Here is an 11,589-nt window from a genome sequence, read left to right on the forward strand (position 1 = left end):
TATGGGCATGCCGCCGAATTTCTTTCTTATTACGTCACGCGCGTACGCCCCCGCACAGTACTTTCCTATGGGGACCGCTAAAAAAAGCAAATAAAACGATTGTAAAAGCTTGTATCACAAAAATTTAAAAAACGCCTAGGGGTATTTGCCCACTGTACCTCCATACCAAATTTCAGGACCTTAGGCCCTAAAATGAAGAAGCTGAATCCATTTAAAGAAATGGCAGGAGGAGAAGAAGAAGGAGGAGAATCATGAGAAAAAGCAATATGGTTTCACCACTTTGTGGTGAACCCATAACTACTGGCTAAGATCTGTTACAAGTAATTCTACATTTAGGTGCTAAGACACGATATACTATGCTGAGGTCTTGTATGTTTATCATACAGCTTTACATGTTTTTGTACATGTTGATATTCTTACTTACTTATTTTGACACATACGTCCATGCACTGCAGGCTACTGGAAGTTTGCACTACAACCCCAAGGGGCTCGACCAGTTCCTGCCGAAGCAGTGGTGAGCTGTTCGGCGTGGATCCGTAAGCAGGAGTTTGAAACCCCGACTACCCTGCCAGGTTACCATGAGTTACCGGCCCCCGGGTCTTGCCCCTGCACCCTGGAGCAAGCCTATCACGATAGGAGGTATCGTCTTTGTCCTTTTTTCTTACATTGCCCGTCGACCTATTTCTTGTACGATTCCTTATGAATGGTATCAATCAATTTCAATTGAATGACTAGGAATATGAGGCACTTAATATTCATCACTAGACACTTAAGGGTAAGGTACAGTATTCTTAAATCTGGAACTTCTGCAGCTGAACTGCGTGAGGTTGCCCTTGTTCTCTCATCATAAATATCTAGATCATTTAGCATTTGAAGTTGCTGCACATATTCTTATCATTTTATTTATTGATGCATTTATTTATTTATCATTTAGGCCACACCAATTTAATTTCTTGGTTAACAGATTTTTCTAGAAAAATAATGGAGCGGGCGGGCGAAAAAAATAAAAATGAAAACAGGCCTAGGCATCCTATCATGGCCCAAAATGCAACGATAGGAGCCATGAAGTCAACACACCAGGCTGGTTCAAAATTTGAACAATGAATTTTGAACTTTTAATGATACCACTGCATTAATTCAAAGATGGACTAACTGTAACAACTAAGAAGAAAAGGACTGTTTTCAACTGTTCAGGGCAAAATATGAGCATTTTGCAGTTGATTCTGATTTTTTTTTCAAATCAGAAAAGAACGAAGCGGGTGAATCCGTTAACAAAGAAATTAAATTGGTGTGGCCTTAGATACCATTTAAATGAGCCGTTGGACCATGAATGTGACAAGACAGAAGAAACAACCAATGTGACTAATCACCACACGTAGACATATAACCGCTGTATTGATTGATCAAGAAAACAACACGTTTTTTCTGTTCTTTCAAGAACTCCTAATTTTGAACTACAGCAATTAAATGTATGAGCAATATTTCCATTTCACCCTTCAAGAGGCAACATGTTAATTAGTTACGAATTCGAAAGATGAAAAATATTTCTATTGCTACTTAGAAATGTTTGTAGAATTCCTTATCATAAATGATTTCGATAATCAATCTATTATCCCATCTAACTGAAATGACCACGAAAACGATCTACATGTTCTTATTTGCAGTTTTAGGCCACACCAATTTCATTTGTTGGTTCTCGGATTTTTTCATAAAAATATGAAGCGACAGGGCGAAAAAAACGGTTTAGGCATCCTGTTATAGCACCAAATGCTAGGTAGTAGCTATGAAGTCAACACAAAAGGCTGGGTTGATATTTCAACAATAAATCAACTTTTAATCAAACCACTGAAATGATAGATGAAAAACTGTAGGAACCACGGGAAGAAAAAGACTTTCCTCAACTGTTGGGGGCAAAACATGAGCATTTTTGTGTTGATTCTGAACCAGAATTTTTTTTTTTTGCTTATCAGAAAAAAATGAAGAGGCGAATCCGAGAACCAACAAATTAAATTGGTGATGCCCTTCTAACAGATCAGCGACGTTTATATCAGTATCAGTGCGTTTCAGAGCGTGGTTTGAATGAATGACGTTGCCTGGAGGTAGAGCGCTTCCTCTCCGCACAGTCAATGTAGCGCGACGCCACACCTGCACCTTGAACGATACTCTCATCTCCCTCCCCGGAACTCGGAACGTCAATTCTCCTTCAACCTGACAGGCCGATCAATAAGACGTCGAGAGATAAAAATCGCGTTCCGTGATCGCAGCCAAGCGCGATCAACTAGATTCTAGCTCCGAGGCAGCCATGATTGCTATCTCCGTGCAAGTGTGTTTATTTTAGTCAGTGCCGAGGGGAAATCTTCATCGAAGCATCTCCTCCAGGCTTGGAGATAAGAAGTTCTTGCTGTAACAGTAGATTGTAAACTTGGCCAGAAATCAGCATCACGATTTGCTGTACAGTACACTATTGAAACACGTCGGCAGAACCCGTAATGTACTGTGCACAGCACTTCGGCAGAACGTCTCATATAAGGTCGTATTCGCGCATATAAGGTTAACACTCTGTAGTTTTCAAATGTTATGTCGAAAAAGATAACAGGCAAAATTCTGATGCAACGTTGACCAAACATCCAACAAAAACTGTGAAAAATCAGGGTTTTGCACAGGCGCAGTACGTTCTACCGACGTGCTCACTTTTGATGACATGACTTTGAAAACCGACCGTTGGTTACCAGCCCTGTGGGACCTACAAGACACAGAATACCTGTCGAAGATGATTACTTTCTATTTCTTAGTGGCGTGACTTCACACCATCCTTCTCTACTTTCACTTGTCCTGAATGTATCTCATTTCATTTGGTAGCCGCTGGCCTGATTATATGTGATCCCTTTTGGCATAATGCCCGCCCCCGCAACGTTTCCCCCCTCTATCTCTTCCACTACATCAACCCCAACTTCAAAGACAAACTTGAAAGGAATGGAGGATATAAGAAAATTTAGCTCTTCTTCGATAACTGCTGGCGACACTCCAATGTGAAGCTTTCTTAAGTTTAAAGATCTGAAAGATTGTGCATTGGTGTAGGTTTGTAGCGACAAACGCTTTCAACATAAGAATATCTGTAGGTCCAACATAAGCTTACTAAAAAGCTTTTTCATTGTTAGTGACAGGAGGAGCAGATGTTATCTACATGTCAAATGTACAGGGGGAATTGGGGTTAGGGTTAACCCCTTGTTTTTGAACCATTAGTTTGCAACCAATGCAAACAGAGGACAATGACCAACCAACCAGTTAAAGATACTACCATCACTTTCAAACAACCTATAGATTTGTAACGTCATTAAAGAAAACACGACAATTTTACGTTCATGAAAGCTTCATTTGCATCAACCTACAGAATATCTTACAAACAAATCGTGGGGTCGTGTGTCGTAGCGGCAGAGTGCGCGACTCGGAACTAAGAGTCCCGGGTTCGAGTCCTGACATGCCACCGATCTTTTGCCCTTGGGAAAGGCACTTTACACGACTTTCCTCACTTAGCTCAAGTGTAAATGAGTATTGTCCTGTCGTGTATTTGTCCCCTGTGTTGGTGGCGGCATTAATATAAGTTGAAAAAGCTTGAGTGTGTCCCCACCACGTCTGGTGATTACATGTTGGAATAAAAAAAAAACAAATCGCTAGAGCAATCGTTCATTGATATTTATCTTTGAGCCTATGTAAGACCCCCCCCTTCGATGATTAGAATCAATCCATGCTATTGATTGCTGCTAACCACATGTTTACATATCGTTATTATTACAAACGAGATGTTGTGACATTAGCTGCTATGGGTTCACTAAACAGCGAACTGGCGTATGTGAACTGAGATGTCCGAGTGCTGATTCTTCCAGAGAAAAGACACAAAGGAACATCAGTAAACTCTTGGGCGTTGTAGAAGGCGTATGTATGGTTAAGAGGGAGGGGGGCGTAAACCAGGTTTCAAGTCTAACAGGTCTTACTACGTCACGAGGAACAGAAAACGGCCTTTGTCGCCTTTGAATTTATTTTATTTTACTAGGGTATTAGTTAAAGTTCGCATTTGGTCGTCTCGTCCACATAATGCCATACAGCAAGAAATTAAACCCCTCAAAATTTTACAACTTGTTTTAAGCTGCGTGCTTGCTTCAGCTTTTCTTCTTTCGTTCGTGACTAAAAACAAAGAGGTTTTATTAGCTAAAAGTTCGCATTTGGTTACCTCGTCCACATAACGCTATATTGCAAGAAATCCGTCAGAATTTTGCAACTTGCTTCAGCTTTCTCTTTCGATCGTGCTAAAACAAAGTGATAAAAATTAAACAAGCTGATGACGGGAGATCGTTGGGCGGTAACCGTGTCCCACATTGCATCAGCCATAGCGTGTACCGCTCACCTACAATTTAGTTCTTCAGACCCTAATAGAAACGGTACCGATTCCCCATCCGTCTTGTGCGTATTGACAGCTCCGGCAACCGATATTTCTGCCAGCCCGACCCCGGCATGCTAAATCTAGCGAGCATCGGCCAACTCCAATAATACTCTATCGATTTTCTCCCTGGCGTTTCAAAAATTAAAGTACATACTCGGAGTAGATTGCTTTCGTCGGGCATAAGGAATTAAGAGTTGTTTCAAGCGGGGGTATAAAAGGATGGGGGGACGTTTATACGACCCACGCCCCAATATTGAGTTCCTCGTCGGATGATTGTATGGCGAAGGGTTCCTTGTGAGGGTTCATTTGGGTATTCGCGTGGCCGTCAATCGATGGGCCAGCTTGCGAACTTTACGACACAGGAAGTGAAGCGTTAACGACAGGCGCAGTGACCCTTTTACGTAATTAAGCTTGAACAATAGCCACCCTCCACCTTATGTGAAATGGGGCACTACAGAGATTTTTTGGGTAAGAGAGGTGTTTCTGAAACCGGGTTTAAAATTGAGGTCACCGAGGAACCTTTCGAGCTCCACTGATGATACTTATTTTTGGAGAGCAGGAGTCGCAAATTCGAAAAAGCTGTGGGGAGGGGGGCGGCACTAGGGCTCTACGTACCGAAACAAAAATGTTGGGGGAGCCTGGTTTCTCGAAGATAAAGGATCAGTGCCGCAATAAGATAAAGAACCTGAAGACGACATATAAGAAGGCCAAGGACAACATTCGGAAGAGCGGGAGGAACGGTTACTCAAACTGCAATCATGGATATTCACCAGACAGAATTTTTACAAAACCAGTTATGTAAAAACGCTGGTAGGAACGGGTTTTCCTCCGCTAATTATCTAGCGGTTCCAATCGGTTTTTTAAAGTCTGGCATGAACGGGGTCTCAGCGACAGCTTGTGCCCACTGCTTCAATTTTTCATCACCTGTGCGCGAGGGGAGCACCCTTTGGCGTCAGGTCCCTCCGCCATCTTTTGCATGCAGATCCCGCCAGGTACGGTGACTAGCTGTACAGAAGGTGCCATGATTAAAATATGACCTAGAAATTGGACCACCAATCTGGGGGTAATTCCAAACCTCGCAGTGCGGGCTCCATTTGTGGGGTCGGTATATCGTGCATTATTGCAAATTGGTGGAAACACACACGTGCCAAGGGTTTCAAATGTTAAACTGCACATGTATGTCATCAAATGTTGTATCCTGCTATCAAATAAACTTGGCAGGCCAGACCTCTACAGTATGAATACAGCGTATGGCAACAGATTCAACCCAGCACGGAAATGTCAGTGAAATTTCGAATTCAGCAAAGCAAAGTGCTTGTTCCATCAACATGTACTTAGAGAAAGGGTAGTTGGCAAGTCAAAGATATTAAAAAAAACAGAAGTATTTCTATGCGATGATATTGATTCCTCTTATCACATGGCTGTAGCTAAAGCTATTCTTATATCATCTCATCATTACTGTTCCATATTGCCCATGTATCTTTTGACCCCTTTGATTTATTAACCAACAGTTCAAGGCCCAGTTTGGCTATTAGGGTGCTGCCTGTGGAAGATGCAATATCTATGTAATGTGTCGTTTTTAAATAACACAAAAACTTGGAGGCTGCATTAACTTTGAGATACGCGATTTTGGGATTGACTGCCTTCCATCACTGAATTAGATGTGCACAAGACAGTCCATTTAGAACTACAACGGTAAAACCTATATTGAAGGCACCGCGTTTAAGATATCCCCAGAAGGCCAATACATAGACAATCTAAGGTGTTGAAAATAAAGTTTCTACTTAGTAGCCTCCTTCGATCGGTTGCGACTTGCTACCCATAAACTGGCTCTTTGGTTAGCTAACTCATCAGGAAAGTTATCCAGGCTATCTGGCTAACGTCTGATATCTCTCCAGTGACCCAAGGAGTCTGGTATAGACTATGGAGGAAATGGCGCACTTCAGGTGGACCCCAGCTGCTTCCCGACATGCCTTGCACGATGTAGAGGACCCCCTTCTGTTGGGGTTCTTTGCATCCAATGGGGGCGGGGCTTACATGTAGATGTTGTATACATGATGGGGAAGGGGTAATTCACTATTATTACGCTGAATTTAGTGTCAATGGTTTCGTAAATCCCTGACTCGTTTTCTGTTTTTTCTAGTTTTTTTGCTGCATCAGTCTCGGATTAACAGCAGTTTATTTTGAATCTGATACGGCGGCGGGTTGTTCCTCCAACTACGCGTCTTTTGACAGCTCGTTGAGCATGGCCCCTGAGGGGCTTCCCAGCCTTTCGCACGACGCTTTTTTTCCTGTCGTTTATCCCCCTACAGAGTCACAAAAACACAGCTACATGCATCACACCAGCTAGCGTGAACGGCGCTGAGACGATATCTGGGCCACAGCCGGACCCAGGGAGCCTGATGTACTGAACACACAAACAACTCGCGGGGGGAAAACGCCCTGCGCACTTCAAAATTCAATTTCGGGCGCACAATCCCCCCGGCCGAATCACTATTTCACGCCAACCCTTTAATGGAACAATACGAGCAGACAGGTGAAAAGCTTCTGGCGTCGGACGGTATTCCCGGGCTGAACGTTTCACACCGTAGTGAGCCTTGTACATGGTGAGGTAAAATTAGGTTTCACCGGGCGAAAACATAGAGAGGTAAAAAAAAACGAAATGAGAGATGTAGCGTCACTGATGGGGGCCATTCCCCCACAAGAGGGAACGCTATGCCTAATTTGATATTGGCTCATTTTCCCCGCGCATTATTATTATTCTACCAGTCGATTGAGGGGGGCCTTTATAATCCACGATTGAGTTTTACCCCTGTCCATTAAGCGGGACGGCGACATACTAGCAGACATCGCCACAGATCACTGCAGGAAAAGTGGTCCGCCCAGAAAACCCCCCACACCGCTCAGATGTGGCACCATTACGGAGAGAGAGAAAGACGTATCATGTTGCTATCGGCGGAAGAGAATGGGTAACGAGTGATTTAATACCTTTCCTCCCTTCTGCCGAGCCAGCTCGCGAAAGAAATCGTCCAGTTCTTTCCCTTCGATAAAGCCATTTCCTACAAAGAAAGAAAAAAAAGAAACGACATCATATTGTTTAGTAGGTTTATTAAAGTGGGGATGAAATCAGTCACTGTACCAAACATGGTCGAGGTAGCGTCATGTACAGGAATGCGACGACAAGAAGACACAAGTGTTTTTTGAACCCACCGTCTTTGTCGAAGTGGTCCCAGACCTCCATGAACTGAGCGGAGGTTAGATCTCCAGTGTACTTGGCTAAAAAGCCGTCGAAAGCAGCGCTACCCTCCGCCATCCTTGGTCGCGGTAAAAGGAAAATACCCAGACAGCCGAGGCACACCAAGGAAACGTAATGAGGAACACCTCTTTGCTCAAAAATTGATTTCTCGTAAAATATCCACTGCGCACGCGCCGACCCGGGGGACGGGGAGGTCCTTGCAAGGTGTTCTGGTACTTTTGGTACCAGGTCGCCCCACAAATTATTCAACGGCGACAGATCGAAAGCACTTATGAAAATTGTTTCACTTGTTCCAAGGCCTTCCTTGCCCCTTTTATTGCATGATTGATACCGCGAATAGAGTCACTCATTACTGTTACTCTTACTCAGGGCCATAAAAATGTTTTTCTTCCAATTAAGTCTGTCATTTTGCGATTGTCAAAACTATATACCACCCATTACTTCACCAGACAGTGGCAACACTGTACACCTACACCTCTACCACTCTTTCTGTAGGAATAAGAACACTTGAGACGTATAGATGTACCACAAGGGAGCGATTGTGAGGGTTTGCCTCTTGTGGAAAGCTGGTCTTATTTAAAAGTGTTCCCTTTTAATTTTCACCGCCCCGTTTTCCGAGTACATGAAAATTAAAGCTTATCGTTCAAGCGAGGCGTTTGTTGCCCGGGGCCGTATGAGTGGTAAGACCTTAATTATGGTTGCAGAAGATGGCGCTGAGCTGGCGAAGATTGAGGTGAGGATCAAAAGGAGGCCACACCTGGGTAGCAGCACACCGGAGGTTATGACGTCACCGTGACGTCATGTTTACAAACCGTGCATATCATTATCAACGTGCGCGGGAAACCAGAGTGCTACGTCTTATGTATACGACAAACATCTTCGATCTGACAAATCCTATGTATGGGAGCAAAGCATCGCTTCCATCTGGTTGATATTTTACATTTTTCATGTTTAAATATGAAATATATAGTTCCTGTCCTTCCATATTATTAGGGTTTATCCCAACAGTATTAGGGTTTGGGTAGAGCCTACTGGTAGTCAAAATACATACAGCGGCATATCAGACACAACAAGAGCTGTAGAGAGAAACATATTGACGTCACGTCCCAAAACAAATAACACGATCACCATGTACTTGAGGTACAGTCGGGTTCTAGCATGAATACCATTCAGACTTCCGAACACCGATATATTGAAGTTGGAAACATTTTCTAAACAGTCCTATAGGCAGGTTGGTATGTAATAATACATCGAGCTACAATTTTTTTTTTCCTTTTCGAGTTTAAATTTTTATTTTTACCATAATCAACACTTTTATTGCCTCATGTATCAAGTATTCGCCACTGCGTAAGCCGGCCTAATGTAAGACCCGTTAACTTCAGCGCCCTTGCTTACTTACGTTAATGCGTCCATAAACTTTAGTAAATGTTTATCTGTGTAGCTATCCGGCCAGTGCTGGGAGGAAACACCCCTCGCGAACGCGCACCCCTCCATTTTTGGAGCAAATCCAGGGGCCCATCATCTTTAATATTTCATGGTGTCCCCTGTGTGCATTTAACGGAGACAACTCAAAGGGAAATTTCCTGTGAAACCCCGGAAAGGGCCAGGGGAATTCCCCGAGCCCGCGCTCACACCGACGAGCGGCCATCGTTCACGGAGGAACGACAGGCTCCGTCGGAAAGTCTGGAGAAATCTGCCGGGTACGCGCGGTGCTAGGGCGGCGCGCCAAAGATAAATTCACCGGCGATCGGCGATGCCGGGCAGTGGGGATGCCGGCCCGCTTTTTTTATTGGTTGCGGGGTGTGATTTATGGTTCAACTGTGATTGACATTAGGATTTGAACGACCATTGTCATGCACCTGCTGCTTCTGAATGATACATGAGGATCAAATGAAAGAGGTTCGCCACATTTTGAAGAAGCGACCACAGTGGGAACGGGCGGGCGCCCTTCCACGTTCCACCCGGCGAGGTGCCTGTCCTTGGTGCTGGAGTCGCGGTTGCGGTTGTTTTAGCATGCATCCAGTGTCCTCGCCGCTAGCCTTTCGCGTGGGTCGCCTTCCACCTCGTTGATAGCTGCGCACGAGTCTTGTCCGAGATGATTTTAAGTTGGACCAAGCCCCTTCGGGAGAGGAAGAGCTTTTTCACAAAGACAACGTCTGGTAAATTATTCGTCAAACCTTCAAACCACTGAGTGTCCGCAGTGGAACATTAAGTCGGTCTCTCTTATTTCAATATCGGCATATACACATACCAGCAATTCAAAAAAAGGAATACGCATTACGTTAGAGGTTCCACAGTCCTAGTGGTGGCTTTACCTACATATTTGAAATTACACTTCAAACACCATTCTAGGGCTTTTCCCAGAGCCACATGTGCTGATCTCTTGCCCTCCTTGTCACGAAAATGCAGCGATTCCATCTGAATTCCAACCTGTGCGTCACTACCGGTTGTAACTTGTCACTGGAAAGCTAGCAAACGAGGCAAAAATATCCACCAAAAAAGATACAGATATTTATTATAGCCATTCCAGGGGATGAAACCGTAATCTTTGATCGACAGAGAAGCCCATGGAAATGTTTCGCATGGGTTGGCGTACAGAGCGTCATTAAAAGAGGGCCAGGTAGCTTACAGAGCGTTCAGCCTCGGCGCACGTTCGCCCCTCCCCCCGGCCTCACGCTCTATGAATTATGAATAGCGGTCCAAACGGATTTACGGTGCAAAGTTGTGGTGAAGATCCCTGGTTATTGGTGCGCTTGTATTGAGTTAGTCGTGCATGTAGGAGGAGGTCGGGCCGCCCAGTGTTTGAGTACATTAGCGGACTACATATACGCAAGAGATATACTAGTATGCCTCTTTCCGAGGCAAATGTTAATTATGTCAGTACGTGAATATTCTTTTCAAGCATCACACTACAACTTAGCACAAGATGGAAGCTCATGTTCGATTGTGTTAGTGGGATTATTTTTCTAACATTTGATACAGTGCAATGGATAATTTCCTCAAACTAATTTTATTTATTTATTTATTTATTAATTTTTGAATCACATGGGTAGACCCTTCATCCTTGAAGGCTGATTTCCGAAGGGAACACGGATACATAGAAAAATGTAGAAACAAAGAAGAAAGAAACTCTGTTCAACGCCCACGGCATACAAAGTGAATGCTTAGTTATCGGTGGCGCTACTCTATATTGAAGCTACCCCCATCGACCCACTGTTCAACGGCACTGCTTATACGTCTGTCCGTTACTTGACGCCATCCAGACGGTCCAGAAGGCCTCAACGCGTCAGTGTTTCAAGCAATCAGACATTCAATCCAAAATCAATAGATAGGTTTGGGTAAACTTGATGGCTCTATCCTCGTAACCAAAAGAAGAGCTATTTATTTTATACGTATTTAGATCGGCGATGCACTGTATGTCGTACTGAGTTCAATTCCATTCCTTTTATGTTCACATATATTTATAAACTATTAGACAAAAAGCATAGATTGTTTATATGACGCTTTAAAGATATAAAACGAGAGTAAAACACAATGACAAAATACATACATAATTACAAAGTTGGTAAAAGAAAAATGAGTATAAACAAGACATTCCTTTCCTCCAAAATGTACTCAGATATTGATACTCTCATTCTTAAGAAGTAAAATACGCCTTATCATGTAGTGCTACTTTCTCACAATTTCTGAAGAAGACTACACATTCTGTTTTGAGAGTAACGTTTGATCCTGTGAAACTGTACAGAGCCAGGGTCTGGTAAGGGATCTGATAACGTGGACGCTTCCCGACAAGTTGATAAACGAACGCCCCCTCACACAAATACCTGAAACTATGATAAGTATTTAGCCCCGTGTGTGTGTTGTCTTGCGCCTCTGAAAGAAAAAAGGGTTGGTA

General features: G+C 43.5%; 1 protein-coding gene across 7 annotated transcripts in view; it reads right to left on the reverse strand.

Moving 5' to 3' along the window:
* Positions 1–7,839, reverse strand: part of LOC109473896 (calbindin-32-like) — a 42,142-nt gene extending 34,303 nt beyond the window's left edge. For all 7 annotated transcript variants that reach the window (XM_019774033.1, XM_019774036.1, XM_019774032.1 and 4 more), the window contains exons 1-2: positions 7,649–7,839; positions 7,427–7,497 (exon numbers count right to left, since the gene is read on the reverse strand). In XM_019774033.1, the coding sequence (XP_019629592.1) occupies positions 7,427–7,497; positions 7,649–7,751 (174 nt within the window). In that variant the 5' untranslated portion in view covers positions 7,752–7,839. The remainder of the gene's footprint in view (positions 1–7,426; positions 7,498–7,648) is intronic.
* Between the last annotated feature and the right edge of the window lie 3,750 nt (positions 7,840–11,589).

Source organism: Branchiostoma belcheri, unplaced genomic scaffold (genome assembly GCF_001625305.1).
Source record: "Branchiostoma belcheri isolate BF01 breed outbred unplaced genomic scaffold, Haploidv18h27 scaffold3, whole genome shotgun sequence".
In the NCBI taxonomy this organism is placed as follows: Eukaryota; Metazoa; Chordata; class Leptocardii; order Amphioxiformes; family Branchiostomatidae; genus Branchiostoma; species Branchiostoma belcheri.